This window comes from Oncorhynchus keta, chromosome 22, assembly GCF_023373465.1.
Source record: "Oncorhynchus keta strain PuntledgeMale-10-30-2019 chromosome 22, Oket_V2, whole genome shotgun sequence".
In the NCBI taxonomy this organism is placed as follows: domain Eukaryota; kingdom Metazoa; phylum Chordata; class Actinopteri; order Salmoniformes; family Salmonidae; genus Oncorhynchus; species Oncorhynchus keta.
The window spans coordinates 14,816,929-14,844,246 of NC_068442.1; the positions used below are offsets into that span (position 1 = coordinate 14,816,929).

General features: G+C 41.8%; 1 protein-coding gene across 2 annotated transcripts in view; it reads left to right on the forward strand.

Annotated features, from left to right (window-relative positions):
- Positions 1-26,765, forward strand: part of LOC118401101 (inositol 1,4,5-trisphosphate receptor type 2-like) — a 159,814-nt gene extending 133,049 nt beyond the window's left edge. For both annotated transcript variants that reach the window (XM_035798334.2, XM_035798335.2), the window contains exons 55-56: positions 21,553-21,714; positions 23,986-26,765. In XM_035798334.2, coding sequence (XP_035654227.1) covers positions 21,553-21,714; positions 23,986-24,069 — 246 coding nt within the window. In that variant the 3' untranslated portion in view covers positions 24,070-26,765. The remainder of the gene's footprint in view (positions 1-21,552; positions 21,715-23,985) is intronic.
- The last annotated feature ends 553 nt before the right edge of the window (positions 26,766-27,318 follow it).

The window sequence follows — 27,318 nt, forward strand, 5'->3', positions numbered from 1 at the left end:
CACTTCTCATAAGCTAGGGACTTCCACTCTGATCTTTCTCCCTCCTGGGGTTTTGCTACTGACATTCAGTAAGGGTGGCAACGTGCCACAACCTGTCTGGGGGAAAAAGCAATACATAGGAGACATAAATGCATGAGCTGTTATGATGCACTTCTAATGCATTGTTAAGAGTTGCATACCCATGTCTTAAACCCCTTATAATCATCTCATAATGATCCTGACTAATACCAGCAATTTTCAATACTTCAACAGATTGAAACATCACAAACAACAGATGCATAACATATTATTTGTCTTGTTATAAGACATTACTAAAGCTCATACATGATTATAACATGTTATAAAGCATTATAGCTGGATGCTTTAAATAAAGCTTTATCAGAAGGGGGTTTAGTTGGTTGGCATGAGGTTAATGTGTTCAAACATCATTGCAGTGGGTTCAAACAACTATTTGCATAACAAATAGTTGACGACTGAATGTAATTAACACGTTTTAAAGAAGTGATGGCCAGTCAGACTGAGGTACTGGTGCATGGTGACGTCATGGTGAGTCAGGAGTTGTAGATGTACTTCTCTTTAGATGTTGGCCCTATAAACACTGCGATTGGCAGAAAGCAACCTGGATGTATAGACAATAGTCAGTCCCAGATCTGTATCTCTTCTGAACAATATAAGATCAAGGTCTGTGTACGTTCAGCTCTGAGAAATATTTAGTCTATCCTGTTGACATGTCATTAGTTGCTGTATTAGACAGCACTAAAGTGCATTGCGGACCTCAGGCTGTGTCCTCTGCAGTCTGCTTTAGGTGAACACGCACACCGCAGTCCTTACTCAGTCTGAGGGGTGGACTAGCTAATTAACGCAGTCTTTCCACTGCTCTCCCTCACTGTCTGTACCCAGTGCACTGACACCTGAGAAGAGTATCACATATGCACGTACTCATGCACACACACACAAACACAAAACACAGTTTCCAAGACTCTGAGAATGAGTGTGTCCGCCTGGTACATACAGAATTACAGTGCATTCGTAAAGTGTTCATACCCTTTGACTTTATTCCACATTTTGTTACAGCCTTATTCTAAAATGGATTTGTTTTTTATATATTTTTCCCCTCAATCTACACACAATGCCACATAATGACAAAGCAAAAACAGGTTTTTAGAAATGTTTGCAAATGTATTAAACATTTTAAAAACTGATAACATTTACATTATTACATTACAGTATTCAGACCCTTTACTCAGTACTTTGTTGAAGCACCTTTGGCAGCGATTATAGCCTCGAGTCTTCTTTGGTATGACGCTACACGCTTCGCACACCTGTATTTTGGGAGTTTCTCCACTTCTTCTCTGCAGATCCTCTCAAGCTCTGTCAGGTTGGATGGGAGTGTTGCTGCACAGCTATTTTCAGGTCTCTCCAGAGATGTTCGATTGTGTTTAAGTCCGGGCTGTGGTTGGGCTCAAGGACATTCACAGATTTGTCCTGAAGCCTCTCCTGCGTTGTCTTGGCTGTATGCTTAGGGCCGTTATCCTGTTGGAAGGTGAGCCGTCGCCCCAGTCTGATGTCCTGAGCGCTCTGTAGCAGGTTTTCATCAAGAATCTCTCTGTACTTTGCTCTGGTCATCTTTCCCTCAATCCTGACTAGTCTCCCAGTCCCTGCCTCTGAAAAACATTCCTCCAGACGTGACACTTTACGTTTAGGCCAAAGAGTTTAATCTTGGTTTCATGGACCAGATAATTTTGCTTCTTATGGTCTAAGAGTCCTTCAGGTGCCTTTTGGCAAACTCAAAGCGGACTGTCATGTGCCTTTTACTGAGGAGTGGCTTCCGTCTGGCCACTATCACGAAGGCCTGATTGGTGGAGTTCTGCAGAGATGGTTGTCATTCTGGAAGGTTCTCCCATCACCACAGAGGAACACTGGAGCTCTGTGAGAGTGACCGTCGGGATTCTTGGTCACCTCTTTGACCAAGGCCCTTTTCCCCCAATTGCTAAGTTTGGCTGGGCGGACAGCTTCAGGGAGATTCTTGGTGGTTCCAAACTTCTTTCATTTAAGACTGATGGAGGCCACTGTGTTCTTGGGGACCTTCAATGATGCATACATCTTTTGTAACCCTTCCTCAGATCTGTGCCTCGGCACAATCCTGTCTCGGAGCGCTGCAGACAATTCCTTCGACCTCATGGCTTGGTTTTTGCTCTGACATGCACTGTCAACTTGGGGACCTTGTATAGAGACGTGTTTGCCTTTCTAAATCATGTCCAATCAATTGAATTTACCACAGATGGACTCAAAGTTGTAGAAATATAAATGGATGACCAATGGAAACCGGATGCACCTGAGCTCAATTTCGAGTGTCATAACAATGGGTCTCAATACTTATCTAGTAAAGGTATTTCTGTTTTTGAAGGGAAAAAAAATGTTTTCGCTTTGTCGTAATGGGGTGTTGTGTGTAGATTGATTGGGGAAAATAATTGTCAATTTTAGAATAAGGCTGTAACGTAACAAATGTTGAATTTAGGGAAGGGGTCTGAATACTCCCCGACTGCACTGTAAACGGCCCTGAGCAAAAGTTCAAAAAATTGTGTGTGTGTGTTATGACACCAAGCACAGAGCCAGCAGTTACAGTGCCTTCGGAAGTATTCATACCCCTTGATTTAATCCACATTGTGTTGTTACATCCTGAATTCAAAATTGATTCAATAAAATAAAACATCTCACCCATCTACACACAATGCCTGATAATGACAAAGTGAAAATATGTTTTTAGAAAATGTAGCTAATTTATTGAAAATTAAATACAGAAATATCTCATTTACATAATTGTTCACACCCCTGAGTGAGTACTTTTTGGAAGCACCTTTGGCAGCGATTACAGCTGTGAGTGTTTCTGGGTAAGTCTCGAAAAGCTTTCCACACCTGGATTGTGCAACATTTGCCCATTTTTATTATTTAAAAAATTATTCAAGCTCTGTCAAATTGGCTGTTGATAATTTCTAGACAACCATTTTCAGGGAGATTTTCAAGTAGGTTTAAGTTACAACTGTAACTTAGCCACTCAGGAACAGCCACGGTCTTCTTAGTAAACAACTTCAGTGTAGACATGTGTTTTAGGTTATTGTCATGCTGGAAGGTCAATTCCTCTCCCAGTGTGGAAAGCAGACTGAACCAGGTTTTCCCCTAGGATTTTGCCTGTTCTTCGTTCCATTCTCTTTTTTTATCCTGAACAACTCCCCAGTCCTTAACGATTACTAGCATACCCATAACATAATGCAGCCACCACTATGCTTGAAAATATGGAGAGTGGTAATCAGTAATGTGTTGTATTGGATTTTCCCCAAACATAACGCTTTGTATTAAGGACAAAAAGTTAGTTGCTTAGCCACCTTTTTTGCAGTATTACTTTTAGTGCCTTGTTGCAAACAGGATGCATGTTTTTGAATATTTTTTATTCTGTACAGCAGTGGTCACCAACCGGTCAATCTTCAAGGCATTCCTTGTCAATCACCAACATTTCTGTAGAAAATCCAAAGATAACGGCTTGTGCTTTTTTTGTGTGTTGCGCTGTTGGTGGTAGGTGCATTTGATTTCGAAGTCCTGCGCACCGGGTAGGCAGTGTTCCCATTTGTAACTATTTAATTTGTCTGAAAAGACACACTCCGCTTACCCAGCGACCAGGAGGTCTGTGGCTAAATCTAGTGGGCCTACTGCGCTAGCCAATCGAATAGCTCAAATCACAGTGCCTTCAAGTTTGATACTAGCCTATGTGAGATTTCAATAACTTTTAAAACCATGACCAGAGAGACTGTCAAATAATACAGCAAGGAGCTGATGTTTTTATGAACGAGTTAATGTTAAATTTTTAATTCAGCACTGTCCAAACTGTTTTTATTCAACACTATTACAAAACATAAAAATGCCTACTCCCACTTGCGCTGCAGTGAATGAGTAGCCCTGTGTTTTTATTATTATTAGCAGCTCATCGTGTCTTTTGAGGAATATTTCACTTTCACTGGTCATAGGAACAACAATTTGTGCTTGAGGCAGATGCGGTGTGGCTCGAGGTTCGCCATCAGACGGAAGACTGCGTCCCCTGTCTCTGGTCAGTCTCACACGAGGAAAGGAAGGAGAGAGCAGAGAGGCTGACCCTTTGCTGCTCCCTCCCTCCCCTGAGACTAATGCCATGTCAGGACAACTGGAAACTCAGACATTTCCGTTCAAGACACCTGTGAACTCTGGGGGGAAAAATTAGATCCGACTGGGAAAAATAGTTTTGAAGGGTCATCCAATTCGGAATTCCAAGTCTTAAACCTGGGTATCTTTCTAGAGCCCCGACTTTCCGACCTGAACATCGCTGACGTCGTGATTTTACTTCATTTGTTTTACCTCTGGAGATTGCATGGCTGTGTGCTCGATTTTGTACACCTGTCAGCAACGAGCGTGACTGAAATAGTAGAATCCAATCATTTGAGGTGGTGTCCACATGTCGTTTAGCATCAGTCCAGTGAAGTAAAAAGGGAATTATTTATATTTATACTCAGCTGTGCCTCGCAAGTGCTACACCAACTGATCTATTTTATCAAAGATTGAGTATTGAAATATAATATGGTCTGAGAAGAACGATATTGACAGCCGGACATATTGCCAATATTCTGCGATAATGTATTAGGCCTGCCTTCTGCACAAACCTCATTCCTACATTACCGTTTTATTAACTTAGTGTTACATTTTCTAAGTCATGTTTTAAAACAAATTTGAGCGGTAGATCTCTGCTTGCTTTTTGACTGTGAAAGTGATCTTTACTCAGAAAAGGTTGGTGACTGCTATTCAGGCTTCCTCTTTTTCACTCTTGTCAATTAGGTTATATTGTGGAGTAACTACAGTCCGTCCTCAGTTTTCTCCTATCACAGCCATTAAACTCTGTAACTGTTTCAAAGTCACCATTGGCCTCATGGTGAAATCCCTGAGCGGTTTCCTTGCTCTCCGGCAACTGAGTTAGGAACAACGGCTGTAACTTTGTAGTGACTGGGTGTATTGATACACCATCTAAAGTGTAATTAATAACTTCACTGTGCTCCATGATATTCAATGTCTGCTTTTTATTTTTACCCATATACCAATAGGTACCCTTCTTTGCGAGGCATTGGAAAACCGCTCTGGTTTTTGTGAATTGAATCTGTGTTTGAAATTCACTGACTCGACTGAGGGACCTTACAGATAATTGTATGTGTGGGGTACAGAGATGAGGTTGTCATAAAAAAAATATGTTAAACACTATTATTGCACACCGAGTGAGTCCATGCAACTTATGTGACTTGTTAAGCACATTTTTACTCCTGAACTTTTTTAGGCTTACCATAACAAATGGGATGAATACTTCAGCTTTTGATTTTGTATTAATTTGTAAAAATAAAAATAAATAAATAAACTTTTGCTGTATTGTGTGTAGGCCAGTGACAACATTTTTCAATTTTTCAACTACTTTCTGAAGGCACTGCAGCCACAGCTCTGTTACATAACCTATCTCAAGTGGCCTGCTAATAGCTCAGCCCTGCCTGGCACGTGTTCTCCTGTCCCGCTCGCTCACTCTCTCACACACGCATTATCACGCCACGAGTCAATTATTCCTTAGCAACGTGGCCGTCACTTGTCGGTTGTCGGCGGCAACAGGAGAGGGGAAGACGGCGGTGAGGAGCCTCTGAACTCGTGATCTATAGAGAGGCCAAAGGTCAAAATGTCCTGGTGGGGGGCACACACAAATGCGTACACACACGCCGCACAGTCTCTCTCACTCTCACACACACATATACACACACACACACTCCTCTCTTTGTGTCTAGGTTAACCCAGGTGAGTCAAGCAGGAGGCAGCACATCCTGTTGTACAGTCTCCAGCAGAGATGCGTGTATTGAACAACGTTGGTGCTCTTTCTCAAGACGCTGGATAACACAATCACGTGCTGCTTGGTTTTCTACCGTTGTAGAGTTTGATACCAGTGTAGTGTACTACAGGCCACTTGGGTTGGTTATGGAAGTGGATGGGTCATGTGATGTAAAATGTGCACACGTGCACTAGGGGTGTGACCGTTAAAAGAAATGTCAACAAAATTTGGATTGTTAACTGAAAATTCCTAAGTGTGACTTACTTTTTTTCTCCACAATTTTAATAGCAATGCAGTCATCACAAAACTACTTGGTCCTGGTAATCATCATAAAGGGTAAAATTCAAATGAAACAAATACCTAATGCATCAATGCTGTAACTTTAGTAGGAGGAGCTACTTCATTAACTGGCCCTGTAATGTACGAGTGCGAGGGAAGCAGAGCAGCAGCTCAAGCAGCGAGCCGGGGAGGGGCCATGGGGTGTGCGTTTGAGTGAGGAGGGTAACAGGGGAGGGGGATATGGCAACCAAGTCGACTCGCTCTGGTAGATTAACTAGTTATCTCATCTGATTACCTAGTATCTGTCTTGACTGACCGAGAGAAGAGAGAAGCTAGTTAAGCTAGCTAACGTTAGGATAATTGAGTCTACGGTACTTTAGATTTTCATCTTCCATTGATTAGCCTAGATATCTATTAATATCTTGCCACATGGAGGCTCGAGCTCTGACTGTAGTCTAGTGCCAGTTTGATAACGTGTGATTGGATGACAATAACAAGCTACATGCGCCACTCTCTTGAAAAGCCGGAGTAGCAGCAGCATAAATAATAAAAAGTTCTTTCTCTCTGCAGTAAGCGCAATGTAGACCATCTGCATTGTGAATTCGCGTGGAATTTAATGAATTTTTTATATTTTTTCATGGAAAACCAATACAAAAATGTATGTTTAAACAGTACGAGAATGTTTCCATTTGTCACATCCATAGCGTGTACGCTAGGGGTGGTGCTATGTCAGAGAGTGACTAGCCAAATAAGCAAGGGCCATGAGGACACTTGACCTGACTATACTCCAAACATACTCTGGAGGTTAGTCATGGATCATTAACTTGTCATCCCTTTGAGCAGGTTTTACAGGTCTTAAGAGTGTGCCTCTCACACACTCATACAGTCTCTCTCGTTCTGTTTTTCTCTCTGTGTTACAGCAGTGTAGATTGCTCCGCTAGACTTCAGGCACAAAAATGTAAGCCTAAAATGGGTATTCCCCTAGTCACTATCATGCTGAGTCGTCTCCTTTGTCCATGTTCTGTTGTGTGCCTGGTGAAAAGCTTCACAGCAATAATGCAACAGGCAACCACTGGAGAGCCACTGAGTGATGCAGTCTGTAGTATGAGACTTAGTGAGGTGACAGAATGGTTCAGTGAAGAAGTACTGAACCCCTGACTCAACGTTGTGCTGTTATTGTTTTGGCAGGCGATTGTGCCTAAGTGAATGTTTAAACTGTGGGGTTATTTTGGGAAAGACTTATGTCAGAGGTTGGCTGTGATTGTTTATACTAGTCCATACACACAGCTCAAATGTTAGTCTGGGGGCTGTTCATTTTTTGGAAATGTTAGATTACATTTACTCATGCTATTCTAGATTACTCACGTCATGTTTAAGTTAAACAGATGCAGACAATACATCACACTCTATTTCAGTGATGAGGAGGGAAGTGTAACTTATCTTTTTATCATTATTGAGGTCTGGGCTATGTTAGTCATTAGATGACTAGACCAGTGGTTCCCAACCTTCTTTGCTTACTGTACCACCAACTGAATTTTGCTCTGCCCGGAGTACCCCTGGTTGGGAACCACTGGACTAGACTACACACCAATGTCAATTCCACTTCAACCCCCATTACAAATTTGAGTTCAAAATAATCTCCCATCATACATGGTTTTCCACAAAGTCTGATTGCTAAGACTAAGATATGGTATCCACTCACTATGAATAATTAGATATACTAGCCTAATTGTGTGTTATCAACAGTCCCATTAAGACCATTGTACATCTAAGTTGTAAATATTAGGGGTACACAGTTGAAGTCGGACGTTTACATACACCTTAGCAAAATACATCTGAACTCAGTTTTTCACAATTCCTGACATTTAATCCTAGTAAAAATTCCCTTTCTTAGGTCAGTTAGGATCAGCACTTTATTTTAAGAATGGGAAATGTCAGAGTAATAATAGAGAGAATGATTTATTTAATATTTTATTTCTTTCATCACATTCCCAGTGGTTCAGGAGTTTACATACACTCAATTAGTATTTGGTAGCATTGCCTTTAAATAGTTTAACTTGGGTCAAACGTTTCGGGTAACCTTCCACAAGCTTCCCACAATAAGTTGGGTGAATTTTCCTCCTGACAGAGCTGGTGTAACTGAGTCTGGTTTCTAAGCTTCCTTGCTTGCACACACTTTTTCAGTTCTGCCCACAATTTTTCTATAAGATTGAGGTCAGGGCTTTGTGATGGCCACTCCAATCCCTTGACTTTGTTGTCCTTAAGCCATTTGCCACAACTTTGGAAGTATGCTTTGGGTTATTGTCCATTTGGAAGACACATTTGCAACCAAGCTTTAACTTCCTGACTGATGTCTTGACATGTTGCTTCAATATAGTTCAATATAGTTCCTCATGCAGCAAAGCACCCCCACAACATGATGCTGTCACCCCCGTGCTTCACGGTTGAGATGGTGTTCTTCCGCTTGCAAGCCTCCCCCTTTTTCCTCCAAACATAACGAAGGTGATTATGGCCAAATAGTTCCCATTTTTGTTTGCAGTTGCAAACTGTAGTCTGTTTTTTATGGCGGTTTTGGAGCAGTGGCGTCTTCCTTGCTGTGTGGCCTTTCAGGTTATGTCGATATAGTACTCATTCTACTGTGGATATAGATACTTTTGTACCTGTTTCCTCCAGCATCTTCACAGGGTCCTTTACTGTTGTTCTGGGATTGATTTGCACTTTTCGCACCAAAGTACATTCATCTCTAGGAGACAGAATGCGTCTCTTTCCTGAGCGGTATGACGGCTGCATGGTCCCATGGTGGTCATACTTGCGTGCTATTGTTTGTACAGATGAACGTGGTACCTTCAGGCGTTTGGAAATTGCTCCCAAGGATGAACCAGACTTGTGTAGGTCTACAATTTATTTTCTGAGGTCTTGGCTGATTTCTTTAGATTTTTCCATGATATCGAGCAAAGAGGCACTGAGTTTGAATGTAATCCTTGAAGTACATCCACAGGTAGACCTCCAATTGACTCAAATGATGTCAATTAGCCTATCAGAAGCTTCTAAAGCCATGACATAATTTTCTGGAATTGTCCAAGCTGTTTAAAGGCACAGTCAACTTAGTGTATGTAAACTTCTGACCCACTGGAATTTTGATACAGTGAAATAATCTGTCTGTAATGAAATGTTTGGAAAAATTACTTGTCGTGCACAAAGTAGATGTCCTAACCGACATGCCAAAGCTATAGTTTGTTAACAAGAAATTTGTGTAGTGGTTGAAAACCGAGTTTTAATGACTCCAACCTAAGTGTATGTAAATTCCAACTCCAACTGTATATACAGTGGTGGTGCCACTAAAATATTTGAGATTTTGCTGCGGGACTTAGAGGTAATTTGTGGTTTAGTATTGTACCCTGCGTCACTACTTCATTGTTCTAAACCAGCGCACGGGTGAATTAGAGCACTGATTATGCTTTTCGGTCCCAAGGCTCTGACAATGAATGGGCGACATAAACCTAAATAGAAACTGATAATTGTGCACAACTTAAGTATTACTTCCTATAACTGTTGTTACACTAAGGTTTTTATTCTAAGAGAAACTTAGACGACAATTAGGGTGTGGAAATATTAGGATTATTTTTGCCCTTACTGTAGTACTGTAGCCTACTCTCAACTGGTCACGTACAGTGCCAAATACAACAGGTGTAGTAGACCTTACAGTGAAATGCTTACTTACAGGCTCTAACCAATAGTGCGGAGAAGAGAAAAAAAGTATGTGAGTGTGTGTAGCTAAGTAAAGAAATAAAACAACAGTAAAAAGACATTTGAAAATAACAGTAGGAAGGCTATATACAGACACCGGTTAGTCAGGATTATTGAGGTAGTATGTACATGTGGGTATGGTTAAAGTGACAATGCATAACCCTTATGCACCACTGCACTTTGTATACCAGGGTTGGCTGGCCTTCTCTAGTCACTCGTAGGCTCATGCACTGGTATACCTTTATTTATTCTTTTTTATTTGGGGTTTACTACCTTTTTATTTGGGCATTTTTATTGTTCAGATATGTGGTGGGTACTCTCTTCGTTCGCTGGACTTTACCCTGCTAACTGTTCCAAATGTCCAAACTGGATTTGGTAAAAGGGCTTTTATGTACTCTGCGCCATCGTCTTGGAACGCCTAACAAAATACTTTTTAAACTGGAAGAACTTGCCCCGATTGGTATTTTTAAATCACTGATGAAGGATCTTGAGACTGATTCTCTGACCTGTCAATGTTTTTAATTAGCTGTTTTTGATTTTGTTATACTCTTATGAATTCTATGGGTTTTACTAGATTACTTGTAGTTTGTCATGTTTGTCTGTAATTTTTGTAATGACTTGGTGCTGCCTATCTTGGCCAGGACGCTCTTGAAAAAGAGATTTTAAATCTCAATGAGCCCTTCCTGGTTAAATAAAGGATAAATATATATATTTTTTAAATGATGAACAGAGAGTAGCAGTAGTGTAAAAAGAGGGGTTGGTAGGTGGTGGGACACAATGCAGATAGCCCAGTTAGCCAATGTGAGGGATCACTGGTTGGTCAGGCCAATTGCGGAAGTATGTACATGAATGTATAGTTGGTGACAATGCATATTAGAGGTCGACCGATTAATCGGAATTGCCGATTAATTAGGGCCGATTTCAAGTTTTCATAACAATCGGAAATCTGTATTTTTGGACACCGATTTGGCTTTTTTAAATTTTTTTTTTTTTTTTTTTTTACACCTTTATTTAATATTTTTAACTAGGCAAGTCGGTTAAGAACATACTCTTATTTTGAATGACGGCCTAGGAACGGTGGGTTAACTGCCTCGTTCAGGGGCTGAACGACAGATTTTAATCTTGGCAGCTCGGTGGATTCAATCTTGCAACCTTACAGTTAACTAGTCCAACGCTCTAACCACCTGTCTCTTGTTGCACTCCATGAGGAGACTGCCTGTTATGTGAATGCAGTAAGCCAAAGTAAGTTGCTAGCTAGCATTGAACTTATCTTAGAAAAAACAATCAATCAATCATAATCACTAGTTAACTACACATGGTTGATGATATTACTAGTTTATCTAGCGTGTCCTGCGTTGCATATAATTGATGCGGTGCGTATCATTGTTCCAATGTGTACCTAACCATGAACATCAATGCCTTTCTTAAAATCAATACACAGAAGTATATATTTTTAAACCTGCATATTTAGCTAAAAGAAATCCCAGGTTAGCAGGCAATATTAACCAGGTGAATTTGTCACTTCTCTTGCGTTCATTGCACACAGAGTCTGTGTATATGCAACAGTTTGGGCCGCCTAATTTGCCAGAATTTTACGTAATTATGACATAACATTGAATGTTGTGCAATGTAACAGGAATATTTAGACTAATGGATGCCACCCCTTAGATGAAATACAGAACGGTTCCGTATTTCACTGAAGAATAAACGTCTTTTTTTCGATATGATAGTTTCCGGATTCGACCATATTAATGACCTAAGGCTCGTATTTCTGTGTGTTATTATGTTATAACTAAGTCTATGATTTGATAGAGCAGTCTGACTGAGCGGTGGTAGGCAGCAGCAGGCACGTAAGCATTCATTCAAACAGCACTTTTCTGCGTTTTGCCAGCAGCTCTTCGTTGTGCGTCAAGCATTGCACTGTTTATGACTTCAAGCCAATCAACTCCCGAGATTAGGCTTGTGTAGCCAATGTGAAATGGCTAGCTAGTTAGCGGGGTGCGCTCTAACAGCGTTTCAAATGTCACTCGCTCTGAGACTTGGAGTTGTTGTTCCCCTTGCTCTGCATGGGTAACGCTGCTTCGAGGGTGGCTGTTGTCGTGTTCCTAGTTCGAGCCCAGGGAGGAGCGAGGAGAGGGATGGAAGCTATACTGTTACACTGGCAATACTAAAGTGCCTATAAGAACATCCAATAGTCAAAGGTTAATGAAATACAAATGGTATAGAGGGAAATAGTCCTATAATTCCTATAATAACTACAACCTAAAACTTCTTACCTGGGAATATTGAAGACTCATGTTAGAAGGAACCACCAGCTTTCATATGTTCTCATGTTCTGAGCAAGGAACTTAAACGTTAGCTTTCTTACATGGCACATATTGCACTTTTACTTTCTTCTCCAACACTTAGTTTTTGCATTATTTAAACCAAATTGAACATGTTTCATTATTTATTTGAGGCTAAATTGATTTGATTGATGTATTATATTAAGTTAAAATAAGTGTTCATTCAGTATTGTTGTAATTGTCATTATTACAAATAAATAAATAAAAATCGGCCGATTTAATCGGTATCGGCTTTTGTGGTCCTCCAATAATCGGTATCGGTATCGACGTTGAAAAATCATAATCGGTCGACCTCTAATTCATATAAGATAAACAGAGATTAGCAGCAGCATAAAAGAGGGGTCGGGGGGGCACACAATGCAAATAATCCGGGTAACCATTTGGTGTAGAGGTCCTGGATGGCAGGCAGCTTTGCCCCAGTGATGTACTGGGCCGTACGCACAACCCTCTGAAGTGCCTTGCGGTCAGAGGCCGAGCAATTGCCGTACCAGGCAGTGATGCAACCGGTCAGGACGTTCTCGATGTTGCAGCTGTAGAACCTTTTGAGGATCTCAGGACCCATGCCAAATCAGTGTTGCTTGCCTCGAAGCGAGCATAGAAGTGATTTAGCTCATCTGGTAGGCTCGTGTCACTGGGCAGCTCGCGGCTGTGCTTCCCTTTGTAGTCTGTAATAGTTTGCAAGCCCTGCCACATCCGATGAGTGTCGGAGCCAGTGTAGTATGATTCAGTCTTAGCCCTGTATTGACGCTTTGCCTGTTTGATGGTTCGTTGCAGGGCATAGCGGGATTTCTTTTAAGCTTCCGGGTTAGAGTCCCGCACCTTGAAAGCGGCATCTCGACCCTTTAGCTCAGTGCGAATGTTGCCTGTAATCCGTGGCTTCTGGTTGGGGTATGTACGTACAGTCACTGTGGGGGGGACATCCTCAATGCACTTATTGATAAAGCCAGTGACTGATGTGGTGTATTCCTCAATGTCATCGGAAGAATCTCGGAACATGTTCCAGTCTGTGATCGCAAAGCAGTCCTGTAGTTTAGCATCTGCTTCAGCTGACCTTTTTTTTTTATAGACCGAGTCACTGGTTCTTCCTGCTTTAATTTTTGCTTGTAAGCCGGAATCAGGAGGAAGAGTTGTGGTCGGATTTACCAAATGGAGGGCGAGGGAGAGCTCTGTATGCATCTCTGTGTGTGGAGTACAGGTGATATAGGATTTATTTCCCTCTGGTTGCACATTTAACATGTTGATAGAAATTTGGTAGAACTGATTTAAGTTTCCCTGCATTAAAGTCTCCGGCCACTAGGAGCGCCGCCTCTGGGTGAGTGGTTTCCTGTTAGCTTATTTCCTTATACAGCTGGCTGATTGTGGTCTTAGTATACTGTAGCCTATAAATGTGTAGGCAGACTGTGTAATAAAATTGATCATTTAAATAAAGGTTAAATAAAAATAATAAATACAATTATTATGTACTAAAAACATGTTTTTGCAGAGCATACAACCAAGCTGACACCCATCCGTGGAGATCAGTGGACAACGGGCCGCACTCCGAAAAAACGCGTAGTTAATAAGAAATTGGTTAGTTTTGCTAGATTCTTAAAATGTGTACGCAGCGTTGGAGTCACTTTTCTTTTACCCCCTTTTCTCCCCAATTTCGAGGTATCCAATTGTTAGTAGTTACTATCTTGTCTCATCGCTACAACTCCCATACGGGCTCGGGATAGACTAAGGTCAAAAGCCATGCGTCCTCCGAAACACAACCCAAGAAAGCACACTGCTTCTTAACACAGCGCGCATCCAACTCGGAAGCCAGCCGCACCAATGTGTCGGAGGAAGTTTATACTTATTCTCCACCATAATTTGCAAATAAATTCATAAAAAATCCTACAATGTGATTTTCTGGATTTCTTTTTCTCATCTGTCATAGTTGAAGTGTACATATGATGAAAATTACAGGCCTCTCATCTTTTTAAGTGGGAGAACTTTTTCAGCACAATTGGTGGCTGACTAAATACTTTTTTGCCCCACTGTAAGTACCAACATTCTTCCTGATAGTTAAAAGCAAAAAAAATGGTTATCCTGACCTGGACACCATGTACAGTATTATAATAGCCCTCTCGATTGGTGCAGAGGACTAAGACGCGTCAGCACAGTAAAAAATGCGTTGCTACAGATGCAGGTTCGATACTCGTGCCGTTTGCCACCGGGAGACACATATGCAATTATTGGCGTCACTTACTTTTCGAAATACTGTAGGCCTACCATAGGCGACATGAGTCTCACTAGTGTTGAGTAATGTGCTGTTAAAGAGCATATTGAAGTTAGAAGCAATAGCCTACCCGCTGTGGTCAACTACACTGCTCCAAAAAATAAAGGGAACACTTTGTACAACACAATGTAACTCCAAGTCAATCACACTTCTGTGAAATCAAACTGTCCACTTAGGAAGCAACACTGATTGACAATACATTTCACATGCTGTTGTGCAAATGGAATAGACAACAGGTTGAAATTATAGGCAATTAGCAAGACACCCCCAATAAAGGAGTGGTTCTGCAGGTGGTGACCACAGACCACTTCTCAGTTCCTATGCTTCCTGGCTGATGTTTTGGTCACTTTTGAATGCTGGCGGTGCTTTCACTCCAGTGGTTGCATGAGACTGAGTCTACAACCCACACAAGTGGCTCAGGTAGTGCAGCTAATCCAGGATGGCACATCAATGCGAGCTGTGGCAAGAAGGTTTGCTGTGTCCGTCAGCGTAGTGTCCAGAGCATGGAGGCGCTACCAGGAGACAGGCCAGTACATCAGGAGATGAGGAGGCCGTAGGAGGGCAACAACCCAGCAGCAGGACTGCTACCTTCGCCTTTGTGCAAGGAGGAGCAGGAGGAGCACTGCCAGAGCCCTGCAAAATGACCTCCAGCAGGCCACAAATGGGCACGTGTCTGCTCAAACGGTCAGAAATAGACTCCATAAGGGTGGTATGAGGGCCCGACGTCCACAGGTGGGGGTTGTGCTTACAGCCCAACACCGTGCAGGATGTTTGGCATTTGCCAGAGAACACCAAGATTGGCAAATTCGCCACTGGCGCCCTTCACAGATGTGCTCAGTGTGAACCTGCTTTCATGTGACAGATGTGACAGAGTCTGGTGACGCCGTGGAGAACATTCTGCTGCCTGCAACATCCTCCAGCATGACCGGTTTGGCGGTGGGTCAGTCATGGTGTGGGGTGGCATTTCTTTGGGGGGCCGCACAGCCCTCCATGTGCTCGCCAGAAGTAGCCTGACTGCCATTAGGTACCGAGATGAGATCCTCAGACCCCTTGTGAGACCATATGCTGGTGCGGTTGGCCCTGGGTTCCTCCTAATGCAAGACAATGCTAGACCTCATGTGGCTGGAGTGTGTCAGCAGTTCCTGCAAGAGGAAGGCATTGATGCTATGGACTGGCCCGCCCGTTCCCCAGACCTGAATCCAATTGAGCACATCTGGGACATCATGTCTCGCTCCATCCACCAACGCCACGTTGCACCACAGACTGTCCAGGAGTTGGCGGATGTTTTAGTCCAGGTCTGGGAGGAGATCCCTCAGGAGACCATCCGCCACCTCATCAAGAGCTTGCCCAGGCATTGTAGGAAGGTCATACAGGCACTTGGAGGCCACACACACTATTGAGCCTCATTTTTACTTGTTTTATGGACATTACATCAAAGTTGGATCAGCCTGTGGTGTGGTTTTCCACTTTCATTTTGAGTGTGACTCCAAATCCAGACCTCCATGGGTTGATAAATTTGATTTCCATTGATCATTTCTGTGTGATTTTGTTGTCAGCACATTCAACTATGTAAAGAAAAAAGTATTTAATAAGAATATTTCATTCATTCAGATCTAGGATGTGTTATTTTAGTGTTCCCTTTATTTTTTTGAGCAGTGTATTTTAGCACCATTTCACGCTGCTCTGAGACAAGCATGGGGACTGGTCTTGATAAATCAATGACATTTTTATTTATTATTGGTTAGACTACAATTAGAGTGTGGAAATGTTACGCTCTTAGTACTGTAGCCTACTCCCGACCGTCATGTTGTACAGTGCCATATTTTCCGTTCCATCCTAACTGAAACACTGAGTTTAGAATAGAAACACCATAATAGTAATCAAATTAATTCAGCAAAATTTCTTAAAATCAGTCCCATATACTATGTTTTACAAAAAAAGGTTTTATATTCTCTAGTACAATCACTATTGAAGGTTATCAGATGCTTCTCAAAGATGCCCTCTGGTGGTCAAACTACCACTAACTAGCTTTAATTGTTACAGTGGCTGACACTTAAATAACGTGCCATAGAATTCTGTGGCATCATGCAAGCTGTGCTGCAGTACGCCGCAACTTTTAAAGGACGAACCACTATATGACATTTGCTTCGCGCATTTAATTGTAGACATCTTTTCTGTGATGTAATTATGATAATGTACGGATGTCATTTAATGTGATTATTATTATATTCAATAAACATTGGTCATGTATTTCTTTCCTTTTGTTTCCATTAAAGTCCATCTAGTTAAGGTTGTTAAATTAACATGAGCTAGAAACACTATACTGCAGTGAATTAGACGATTGTTTGTTCAATGTGTTTGTACTTTCTCTCTCCAAATAAACTAAACTGTAGTTAAAGGGTACATTATGTCCCTTCTCGTTCATTACTAATTGGATTTATTGGGCATGCTTAATCAATCGGTCACATTTGAGTCTGGGTTAAACAGGATCCGTTGTTCCTAGTTGTTTTTGCAGACGTTCATGAGAAAATCTCTTTGTGACCCACAGTGGCCCTCTTTTCCATCTGTATGTTGAGAGAAGGGGCTGTTTTGAAGTTATTTTTGCCCCACCTCAGGGCTAACTGAATTAGCGTGTCGTGTCAGGCTCCTGTGGTCTGTCGGCCAGTCTGTCCTCACTTCACCTGTTTCTCAATGCCTCTGCCCTCTCGCTCAATGCCTCTGCCCTCTCTCGCTCTCTTTCTCTCCCCTTTTCACACTCAGTGACTAAACAAACTTCTACAGTGCATTTGAGATTCTCCCAATACCTCACCTCGCGTGGATAATGGCACTGAGCCTTTTTCTAAAATATTTTGTGAGTTGGAGAACATCATTGGGAGGGATGTTAGACCATTCCTCCATACAGAATCTTTCGATTCTTATGGACTGTCCGCTTCAATTTAAACCCACATGTTTTCAATGGTTTTCTATTCTGGAGTCTGAGAGCTCACTGGAATTCAACTGGAATGTCTCGACCCGGGTCCGCTGACTTTCTTGCTTTGCAGCTCAAATGTATCGTAAATGTCACAGTAGCCACTAGACTAGCCAGTAGGCTAAAGCACAAAGATAGCTACTGGTAACATGCAACGTTAACAAACATAATTTGCTTCATAAAGTAACTTCAACAAACAACAATTAATGTTTAGCCCTCTCAAACAAATATGAAAGTACAATAACGTTGTCATTCATATTATCCAGAGCTAGGTAGCAAGCTAAGCAAAAATGTATGTGTACTCCTCACATACTAACTTAACAGCTAAGTTAGCTAGAATGCCAATGTTAGCTAAACAATGGCATTCAGCCTACTTTATAACAAACCTTGCTTAATTTCATCAATATCATGCGCAAACCATTACATAAAGTTGTTAATTCACTAGGCAGTTGATTCTTGCGTTCCTGCTTACGGCGTTCTGAGATTCCCTTAAAGGCGTCAATGTCAGAGAAACCCGCTTTTTAATGCTATTTCAGATTAAAACTAAATGAATCACGATATAATTAATATAATATAATGAAAATGCCTATACATTTAAGCTGTTTCAAAATAAATTGCCCTGCCATTACGATTTGTACTGTAGGGTTATTTGGCTGAACAAGACAATTCTGTTAATATTGCCCTTCCTGGTGGGAAGTAATTGTCGTCCAAGTGTTGTGTGCGACCTCCGCAGGAAGCATTCGAGACTTGCGAAATTAGAACTTTTACATTACAGTAATGTCTCTCGAGAAACGATACCAATTGAGAATCTCGTAAATCTCCTTAATGCTCATCAATGTGCAAAGCCCTCTGAGATGGCCATTGCAAAATGTTGATTTTGTGGCCAATTTCAAAAACAATTGTGCATTTTGTATACTTCTGGCCCCTCTTTGGACACTGTGTTAACTAACCTCCAGACGAGCTTCAATGCCATACAACTCCTTCCGTGGCCTCCAACTGCTCTTAAACGCAGGGAATACTAAATGCATGCTATTCAACCGATCCCTGCCCGCACCTGTTCGCCCGTCCAGCATCACTACTCTGGACGGCTCTGACTTAGAATACGTGGACAACTACAAATACCTAGGTGTCTGGTTAGACTGTAAACTCTCCTTCCAGACACTAAGCATCTCCAATCAAAAAAGTAAATCTAGAATCTGCTCCCTATTTCGCAACATAGCCTCCTTCACTCACGACGCCAAACATACCCTTGTAAATCTGACTATCCTAACAATCCTTGACTTCGGCGATGTCATTTACAAAATAGCTTCAAGTACTCTACTCAGCAAACTGGATCCAGTCTATCACAGTGCCATTCGTTTTGTCACCAAAGCCCCTTAATACCATCCACCACTGCGACCTGTATGCGCTAGTCGGCTGGCCCTCGCTACGTATTCGTCACCAAACCCGCTGGCTCCAGGTCATCTATAGGTCTATGCTAGGTAAATCTCCTCCTTATCTCAGCTCACTGCTCACGATAACACCCACCCGTAGCACGCGCTCCAGCAGGAATATCTCACTGGTCATCCCCAAAGCCAACACCTCCTCTGGCCGCCTTTCTTTCCAGTTCTCGGCTGCCAATGACTGGAACGAATTGCAAAAATCGCTGAAGCTGGAGACTTATATTTCCCTCACTAACTTTAAACATCAGCTATCTGAGCAGCTAACCGATCGCTGCAGCTGTACATTGCCCATCTGTAAATTGCCCACCCAATTTACCTACCTCATCCTCATATTGTTTTTATTTATTTTTCTGCTCTTTTGCACACCAGTATTTCTACTTGCACATCACCATCTGCTCATCTATTACTCCAGTGTTAATATTCTAAATTGTGATTACTTCGCTACTATGGCCTATTTACTGCCTACCTCCTCACGCCATTTGCACACACTGTATGTAGACTTTCTTTTTTTCTATTGTGTTATTGACTGTACGCATGTTTATTCCATGTGTAACTCTGTGTTGTTGTTTGTGTTGCACTGCTTTGCTTTATCTTGGCCAGGTCGCAGTTGTAAGTAAATGAGAACTTGTTCTCAACTAGCCTACGTGGTTAAATAAAGGTTACTCAGTGACTGTCAAGACTGAACAGCATTAATTTCCTTTGACTAAGTCAACTGTGTTGACCACTGTGCTGACCACTGTTGGCAAATACATCCTATTTAGACTTGCGCCTGCTATTAATTAGGGCCTTGTTATAAAACAGAGAAACTAGTTTATATACTCAACTTTATGCTTCTAAAGCTGTCAAATAAATTGTACGCCTACAATGTTTAAATTGCTCAAACATATCTATAAACGTTATTTGAGGAATGGAGGGAAGCTGGATATGGGGTGAAAATGCTCTGTTTAGTTTATTAATTCAACCATTTTTTTAAACATGCACACATAGAACTTGAAAAAGCCATATATGCACATTAATAAAATCATTGAGGATAACACACAATAAAGTCTGGGACTTATTTCCATTGTGGTCCCCTGTTATTTACATATTACATTGTGTCATTTAGCAGATGCTCTTATCGCGGGCGATTTACAGAAGAAGTTAGGGTTAAGTGCCTTGTGCAAGGGCACGTCAGCAGATTTTCCACCTCGTCGACTCAGGGATTTGAACCAGCGACATTTCCTTTACTGGCCCAACGTACTTAAACTCCAGGCTACCTGCCATCATGAGAGATGAGCTCACTGAAAAAGTGCTGTTTAAAGAAACACTGCTGCTCCCTCTGTCTCTTCACGATCTCTCCTCTTTTTCCTGTACAGTATCTTTGTTTTTACATAAGCGGTGGGATAAAATCCTCCTCTTCCTACCTCTACGTTGTGCCAGCCATATCTATCAGCACCTTTTAAACCGTGTTTTTCAGCCAAACTGGCAACAAGATCTTACATAACATCAGCTGACGGCGATCTATCTGTCTCATGGGAAACCGACACGTGCACACAGATATTGGCACAGACACATCTTAAACCCATTATATAATGCTGCTGTAGGTGCATGTATTTCTGTCTATATTTTCCTCTGTATTTTGTCCTTTATGGCCACTTGAGGTAGTAATCTCTGTTGCAGGTGGTGAGCTCTCTCTGTTGCAGTTCAGCATAGTAAATATGTCTAGTGTTTCTACTAAAGACTGACACGTGAGCTCCCTCCCATAGGCCTACTCATTTTATTCACTGCTTTACTAGAAACACAATGTTTCTGTGTTTGAGCTCCTGGAGGCTGATCTGGAGTCGGTTCCTTTGAGGAGATATACTGTTCAGCTTACTGCAGTACGCAGCCAGTGGCTGGCTGATCTGGAGTCAGTTTGTCTGAGCAGCTATACTGTTAATGTACTGCTTACTACAGCCAGTTTATGTGAGCAGATCTTTGTACAGCTTACTGCAGTGTCTGGCTGGGAGAAAACAGGCCTGGTTAAAAGTAATCACACTCCTCTAAAGTGAGGAACTTGGACCAATTCCCTCAGATGTACTGCTTAATATACCCATCCTAGCTTTCTCTCTCTTTCTCTCACTCACTCACTCACTCACTCACTCACTCACTCACTCACTCACTCACTCACTCACTCACTCACTCACTCACCCACACACACACACACACACATACATGCATTCTTTTCCTGGCTCCCTCACTCCCTCTCAGCCTGTCTGTCTTTATCTTTCCTTCTTTTCCTCCCCCTCCCTCCCACACACTTCCTCTCCTCTGTCTTTCTCCCATCCCATTCGCTTTCACTTTTCCCTCCCTTTTTCAGTGTTTCTCAACTTCTCCTTTCTCTCTCCATTGCTGCTCTCTTACCCTCTCGTACCCTCTCTCTCCCTCTGGTTTTAGCTCAGTAAACACTGCTGTGCAGTGTTGAACTTCTGAATTGAATAGGCATTGAATCTGCTATGTAAATACATTTAATTTGTGCCAATAAATGTTCTTTTGAAATCAAATCTCTCACGCTCTCTCTCGCACTTCCTCCCACTCTCGCTTCCTCCCGCTCTCTCGTTTCCCCTCACCCTCTCTCCTTCTCTCTCTCACTTCCTCCCTCCTTCTCTCTCCAGGAGAAGAACCTGGACTGGTTCCCCCGGATGCGGGCCATGTCTCTGGTGAGCAGCGAGGGGGAGAGTGAGCAGAACGAGATGCGCTCCCTACAGGAGAAACTGGATGGCACCGTCAAACTAGTGTCCCTGCTGTCTTCCCAGCTGTTCGAGCTAAAGGAGAAGGTACGACGGCACTGTCGTTGAACAAGGCATTAGTTCATACACTTAAGACAACTCAAATGGCATGTTCTTTCATTGTGGCACTCAACGTTTAATGAGTGCTTCTTATTGGAAAAGTCACGGGTCGGTATTTGAGGGCCACCGTCCTAGGGGTCTCTCTAAGACTTAACTGATCTTTGGATGTCATTGATTGGTCAGAGTGTAGTCCACACAGTATGGACTTTCTTCATTGGTATCTTTTTAACCCATAAGAGGCTAATCAGGGGGAGGGGGGCTACTACTAAGCTATTTGTTTTAAGTTCATACCAGGTTCATTTTGATATTTGATTTTGAATTTTAAGACCCCTTGAAGTATAAAAAACAATACATACCAAATGTATTTTATGATTTGTATTTAAAAAAAAAAAAAAATTAACATGTATTTAACCCCTTATTTTTGTCACTAAACAGTCTCTGTATATACTTCCATTATAATTTTTTTTACTTGCACCGGGAACCTTCAGACGAGTCTTGTGAGGACTGTGGGAGTCCTAGAGCAAAAACGTATATGTATGTGTTTGTGAGAGTCTCACCTTTCCACAGAGGGGTCATATTAGCGTGTAGCCCAAACTGTTCGGACGCTACAGACAGAGGTTGGCAGATCGGCTGAACCGACTTCAGACGAGTCCCAAGACGCTTGTCAGGGTTGTAGAGTAAATCGGAGAACACCATTGTGGTTGTGAGATTCATCTTCTCATAGAGGGGTCATAATAGTTTGTCAGGTCTCTGACCTCTCTATAGGCGGTGTCATCATCGTCGGTGATCAGTCCTACCTCCGTTGTGTCGTCAGCAAACATAATGATGGTGTTGGAGTTGTGCCTGGCTGTGCAGTCATGAGTGAACAGGAGTACAGTAGGGGACTGAGCATGCACCCCTGAGGGGCCCCCGTGTTGAGGATCTGGGTGGATGGATGTATTGTTACCCAACCTTACCACCTGGGGGCGTCCCGTCGGGAAGTCAAGGATCCAGTTGCCCAGGGTACTGACCTTAGGGATGACCTTGGAGGGCATATGGTGTTGAACGCTGAACTGTAAACAATGAACAGCATTTTCACCATCATGAGTCGTCATGGGTCTCTTCACTTGCATCACAATGGTGAATCATTCCTATCAGTTCACATGCACTTGTCCTTTTCATTGAGGTTATCATGCCTTGCTGTACAATGCCATGTACCTCCCTGACCTTCCAGAGAGCCTGTGGCTGTTGGGCTGACTAGTCATGATGCAGCAAGTAGTTTGACCGATCGTCATCACTCCACCATCACCTGATCATTACAACACCATCACCTGCCTCTCCTGCATGTGATCTCCGTGCAGTCACAGGCCTCTCCTTGTTTCTTCCTGTTCTGCTGCCCAGATGTCCGTGTAAACAACACCCCATGTTGACTTTTTTACATTTGAGTAATTTAGCAGACGCTCCTATCCAGAGCAATTTTACAATTAGTGCATTCATCTTAAGATGGATAAGTGGGACAACCACATAGAGGGACACACTTCAGATAGTGGAAATAACAGCCGTGGTAAAAACAGAGCTGGAACATTGACCTCCTGCATGTTGTTTTGTGAACTTAGCTCTCTTATACTCGAATAGAGAAAATAACTTCACAGTAAAAACAGCTGAAACAGGAGTCATGGGTTGTGATTGATTCCTCATAGGTTGGCAAATCAATCAGAGTGCTGGTGTTCATGGTATCGCAGACTATACTGTGTTTACCTAGGAAGATTGTTAAGGACTTGTCTGAAGTCAGACAGTTGTTTCTGGAATGTTACATTGTGCAGGGTGAATATGTCAAACAGGAAATCGAGGCTAATTAAGGACAGAGGCTTTTTCCGGCCATGTGTGAACACCGAGAGCTGAGCCAGGTCTTCAGAACAGAGATTACAGATACCGACCGGTACATTGTGTTTCTTCTCACTAATGGTGAATATCAGGAACCGTGTTATGAAGTGTAAACTAAAGACGGTAAAAAGCTATCCTGGAAAGATGGACAACTCAAATGGACTCCTTTGGACATTACCACATTTCAGTTTAGGAACTATCCCACAAATTGCCTAAAATGTACACAAATTAGTAAAGCTGAGATTGGATTTTGCGTTCTGAGATTACTGTCGGTGTAACCTGGGCTGACTCTTGACTATTTGTTGGCTACATTGCCAGATTCCATTGATACTGCCCAAACTGGAAATGCTGTGTGTAGCTTATATTGAAGTTCTTCTTTCCTTATCTTCTCCACAGATGACAGAGCAAAGGAAGAATAAACAGAGGCTGGGCTTCCTGGGGACTCATGGAGTCAACAACCACCATATCCCAGCACACTGAGGGGCCCGGTGCCCCCTTATCACAGAGAACTCTGCTGGAGCTACACACAGTAACCACACTAACACACTAACACACACACACACACACACACACACACACACACACACAATGTTATCTGTTTTATGGAGCCTTTACTCAAACAGTGCCTTGTATTCAACGCAATCAGTACCTCGTTCTTAGACTGAGTCCTCAGACGACTCACCCAGCATCACCCTCCCACATAGAACAGTACAGTGATTTGTGCCTTTAGAACAACACAAGCTACACAGTCATTCTGATCATCCCATATAAGTCCTTCTGCTCTATGAGTGAGACTGAATGAGATGCCAGGCATGCGTCACTATGCCAGGCTGCAGCAGACTGACTGCAGCCTGGAGGTCAAGGAAGAGTGTTAAAGGTTAAGCACTGTGGCCCTGTGGGCAGCCACACTCTTCCTTCAGTATTCTCAGTGCACTGTGTCTGTCTGACAGATGAAGACAGAGACTGGGCTATACCCAGGTCAGGTATTGGTACATTGGGTGGTTGGTGTTGTTCAACTCTGTTTAGACTTTGGAGGGGTTGCTCCTTGTATTATTGAATAGCCCTTTTGGGAAAGGGTATACGTGTAATTTTAAGGTACAGTATTTTCTTCCTAGCCTGGTCCCAGATCTGTTTTTGCAGTCTTGCCAACTCCTATGACAATAATATGAGTAGTAATATAATATGAGTTGGCAAGAACGCACAAACAGATCTGGGACCAGGCTATCTATTCTCTTTTGTTTTGTTTTAATATGACCTGTTAACTCATGAATGTGGAGAATAAATATATTTTTTTCTTTCTTTTTTTTTACTGTGGAGTAGAAATGGATAAACTTACCGCGTGGCTGCCTTATGTGGGAGCATTGCTTCATCATCTTAATCATAATGACCGGGATAGTCAATGTTCTCAGTGGCCTGCACTTTTTTTTAAATATATATATATATATTTTTGTTAACATACAACTGGAGAAAAATACTTTTTGGTGACACTTTACTTGAACTAGCCGCAATAATGCTTCATAGCTGTGTCATAAACATGTAGTAAAGATTCATTGCAGATGTCATTTCTAAAGGATATACTATGACAATGTTGTGACACATATATTTACATATTGCTGTAGTTGGCCTCCTACTGTGAAGCTTCAAGACATGTTAACGACGCTGTTACGGCGCTGAGTTCAAGTAAAGTATTACCGCCTTTCCTCTCAAAGAAGTGTCATCAATGATAATGCAATCGCTGCACTCCATTACGTGCCTTTCTACAAATGTTGTACATAGTCTAGAAATAACGCAATGAAAAAATGTAGATGAAGATAATCTGATTATCTGTGTGGAATTTACTTGAAAGTCCTTGTGATTCAAAGTCTTATATTAGTACAGAATGTATTCACCACTGTCTAAAGATAATGTGCTTGTGTACAATACAGTAGATAGGTCGTACCACGAAATGAGTCCCTTTTGGGTACTATAACTTGCTGAAAAAAAAACATTCTGTCATTAAGAGTACATGTTCAACTTAATTAAAAAACATGTTTTCCCATTTCAAGAGGTTAAATAAAAAAATGACTGTGGTAAGTGCCTATTAAGTACCAAATAAAATAGCAGGGTTGGCCGTAACAGGGTTGACCGTAGCAGAGTTGGCTGTAACCGGGTGATTTAGCCTTAAATCAGGCATAAATCCCTTTGTTACAGGGGGAATGGAAGCTTGTTGTATGCAACAGGGAGTGACAATTGAATGCAAGCTTCACAAATGTGTTTTAATTGTTTAAAGATTTCTATCCTGTCCATCTATGGGTAACGGGGTTGACGTGTTATGCACGACCCACTCGGTTTTCCACCACAAAACACCAGAAAATGATCAAAAGAAAAGAACCAGCTCAACTGCTTTTACAGTATGATTTGACTAGTAGATGTTGAAAGTTACTTTTGAGAAAATTATTAAACTCATATTACCATATTAAAATGAGAGTTCAGTTCACGTAACGGGGTTGACCTTTAAAATGAGGGCCATGGTTTTTTACCTTTTAAAATGAACCACGAATCGCCTGAAATTAACAATTTTCAGAAAGGACTGTGAAAGCAACTAAATATTGAGGGCTTTAGAGTGATGGAGACAACTTGGAAACAGTTTGTGATCAAGTGGGTCAAAATATTCCTAGAAGTCACAGAGGGGACATGTCAAAATGCTGAATTTATTCATGTAAAAAATCTGATTTATTGAATTGGCCATGTGGTCTATATTAAATGGCACTTCATTTAATATATAATTTAAATTCAAAATTGGTTCACAATTTCTATTAAGGGACGAAAAAGGGACTCATTTCGTGGAATGACCCAGAAACAGTCACTCATGTTGATAAAGATGTTGCATAATACTGTACTCATGGGTGTGTTTCCCAAATGGCCCCCTATTCCATATGGACCGGGACATAACCATGGAACTCAATCTCCATACTGTATTCATTCTCTGTTTTTTTGTACTCAGCCATGTAAAGTCATCTCACTCAGTCAAATGGAATGCAATTCAAAAAATGTGTAAAAGTTTTAATCTCGCATAATCACATAACAGTATGTATGCACTCCAGAGTGGAATGCCCTTTGACAGTTTTCTCTAAACAGATCGTGTATTTAATGTTGTTGAGCTGTTATAATGTAATAAATCTATGATAAGATAAGAATGAATGTTTTTGCCTTGAGTTAATCACGGTCTCTGTGTATTTAGTCAGCAGTCTTTGGGTTGAATTCATGTTTGTCCTACCGTTGTGGCCCACTTGCGCACGTACACAGTACACACACCACAATAACTGTCATGCTTTAACTATCACACTGCAACCGTTCTGCTCAGTGCATCTGCTTAACACTCATAAGAAGCCTGATGGACTTTGGATCAGCGTTATCTTTTGTCATTTTTTACTTTCTCCTGTTTGGAAAGATCAAGGTGAATGACTATGGAAATATGTGTGTGTGACTCAAATTCACCTTAATTCCAAATTAGCTCATTTTCTCTGATTTAAAGTTATCAAATGAAATGGTTTACAGTGATAGGACAGACAAGGAATCTGTGAACAGTTGGATAACGCAACACGTGAGAGGTCATTAATGAATGTGAGGCTTGAATTGTTTCCAAGTTGTTTTATAATCCAGACACGTGATTTCCCCCGCCCCCTGTTTGATCTAAATGGAGGGCACCCCCCCGGCTTGGACAGGGCTCACGTCCAGAGATGGTTCTGT